The 2,499-nt window shown below is 26.8% G+C and overlaps 1 protein-coding gene across 1 annotated transcript in view; it reads right to left on the reverse strand.

Annotated features, from left to right (window-relative positions):
- Nucleotides 1–1,936, reverse strand: part of LOC112526839 (pentatricopeptide repeat-containing protein At3g22670, mitochondrial-like) — a 10,686-nt gene extending 8,750 nt beyond the window's left edge. The window contains exon 1 of the mRNA XM_025137260.1: nt 1,822–1,936. Within this exon, the coding sequence (XP_024993028.1) occupies nt 1,822–1,936 (115 nt within the window). The remainder of the gene's footprint in view (nt 1–1,821) is intronic.
- Between the last annotated feature and the right edge of the window lie 563 nt (nt 1,937–2,499).

The raw sequence follows: 2,499 nt of genomic DNA on the forward strand, positions 1-2,499 counted from the left end.
GTAATTATAGTATAGATAAAAAGACATAGAGGGTATAATAGAAAAATATTTAAAAAATTGAAGGGTGAAAACTAAAAATATTAAAGTGTTAAAATTGAAAAATAAAATAAATAAATTTTAATTATTTTATTGTATTATATAGGTAGGGGTGTAGAAAATGTAGGGGAAAAGAAATAGAAGGGGGTGGGGTTAGAAAACCCCTTTATTAATAATACATTCAAATAAGGTTTTGAAAAAGTGTTACTAAAAGTGGCACGTAGTTATATTTAGTAACACTTTTGTAAAATGCGAGAACACTTCAACATTTCAAACAATAAAAATCTGTCTGAAGCTAGTAATCAAAAACTGTAACTTAAAATTGAAACCCGTAAGTTCAAAATTAAAACCATAATTTAGAAAACAAAAATCTTGAAAATGCTCGTATGACTCCAAATCGTGAACTTGAAGGAGAGAGAGAGAGATGACGTTTCAAATGCAATTAATCACATTTATACAACTAATACAACTTAATCAGTTGAAATATTTATGGAAATGATGAGAGTTCATTTATTATGATTTGAATATTTATATAAGATAAATAAGGTTCATTAATTATAATCAATACTTTATATTAGGAAACAATCTAAAATTTTATGAAATCATATATTCATCAAATTAAATGGACGATTAATATTAAGTTGTATTGGTTGTACAAATATATATATATATATATATATATATATATATATCGAACAATAGACTTGGGATCATGTGAGACCCATAAGACCAATTCTCAACCCTTGGATTAGATCTACAATCTGAACATTCATAATCACAAAATTGTCACGAGACTTCTCAATAATCACAAATTTACCACCGTGCAATTTTAGACCATTAGATCATTAGCTTATAAAGTTTATCAATGAATATAAATTGGTCTTACGAGTCTCACGAAAAACCCTTGGTCTCACGTGAACCCAACCCTCGAACAATAAATATAAATATGACTGTTAAATATTTAAATTTTAATATTTTAGGGACACAAATTATTTTTCACAAAATTAGAAAGACAATTGTCACGGGAGAAGAATGAAAAGAAGGAATGTTATCTTCAAACACATCTTATAGATTCCTAATCATACGTTTTATTTTGTAACACTTTCCAAAACGTATAAAATGATTCAAAAATCTTCTTTTGGAAATTTAGTTTTCCGTCCAACTTTTAATAAGGTTCAAGACTTCTGTTGTCGAATTTCCGAGTAACAAGATTCGAACTTAGGTTTGGGGTGAAATAAAAGTCTTGCAAACCAACTATATACCAAATAAAACTTGTTCTTATTGTAGTTTTAAAATATATATATATATATATAGAGACACAATTAATACGGTTGCAACTTTTACGAACCTAAATTGTTTTACCCTTCGATAGATGAATAAAACATAAAGTTGTCGATATCAAATATACAATTAAAATTAATATTTTTAAGCATCATAAAAATATTTTATTAAAAAATTAAACTTATGTCATAAGAAGTTCATAGAAGTTGCTAACTATTAAAAAAAAATAAAGAATAAATCCACTAAAAGAAAATTCAAATTCACTTTTTTTATTGTTGATAACTTATTTTAATTTATGCACATTATTTTGTCCACAATTTGCTAACACATGTAACACACATTTGTTATTAAATATGTATCAAATATTAATATTGAAACATAAATAAATTATGATTGGTAGCTAATAAATTGAGTTCAAATGCAATTTGATAATGTTTGAGCAAACTTTATTCAATACGTTAATAAGTGTTTGGAGGTCTCAGGTTTAAATCTAAAAAGAATTACGAATCTTCTTGCGACCATGATGGTTCAAATGTGGCAACTCCGGGCTACTCGCAAAGCAGGTGGTTGTCCTGAAATTAATCGACTCACATAACGGGTTGGATAATAATAAACTCATTTTACAATCTGCAACTCTGATCATCTTTTATCTATTTGATAATAAACTCAAAATATTTACGATCATTTTACAATCTACAACTCCAATAATCTTTTATCCATTTTCCTTCTATATAATATATATATATAGACTTGGGTTCATGTGAGATCAGATGTTTTTCGTGAAACCTATAAGACCAATTCTCAAGCATTGGATTAGATCTATAGTCTGAACATTCATAATCACAAAATTGTCACGAGACTTGTCAATACTCACAAAATTGTTACCGTGCAACTTTAAATCATTAGATCATTAGCTTATAAAGTTGGTCAATGAACATAAATTGGTTTTACGGGTCTCACGGAAAACCCTTGGTCTCAGGTGGACCCAAAATAGATACGATCATATATATATATATATATATATATATATATATATATAGAGGAACGTTCAAATAAAAACTTGACCCATTTGTGTAAACCGTGTAAACCAATCTCATCCATTCATTTTTTTGATCAATGGCTAAGATTACATTACTTTATTTTAGGAAATTAAAAATTAAAAAATAATTAATATTTATTTTA

The sequence above is a fragment of the Cynara cardunculus genome (genome assembly GCF_001531365.2).
Source record: "Cynara cardunculus var. scolymus isolate 2C chromosome LG 14, CcrdV1, whole genome shotgun sequence".
Taxonomy (NCBI): Eukaryota; Viridiplantae; Streptophyta; class Magnoliopsida; order Asterales; family Asteraceae; genus Cynara; species Cynara cardunculus.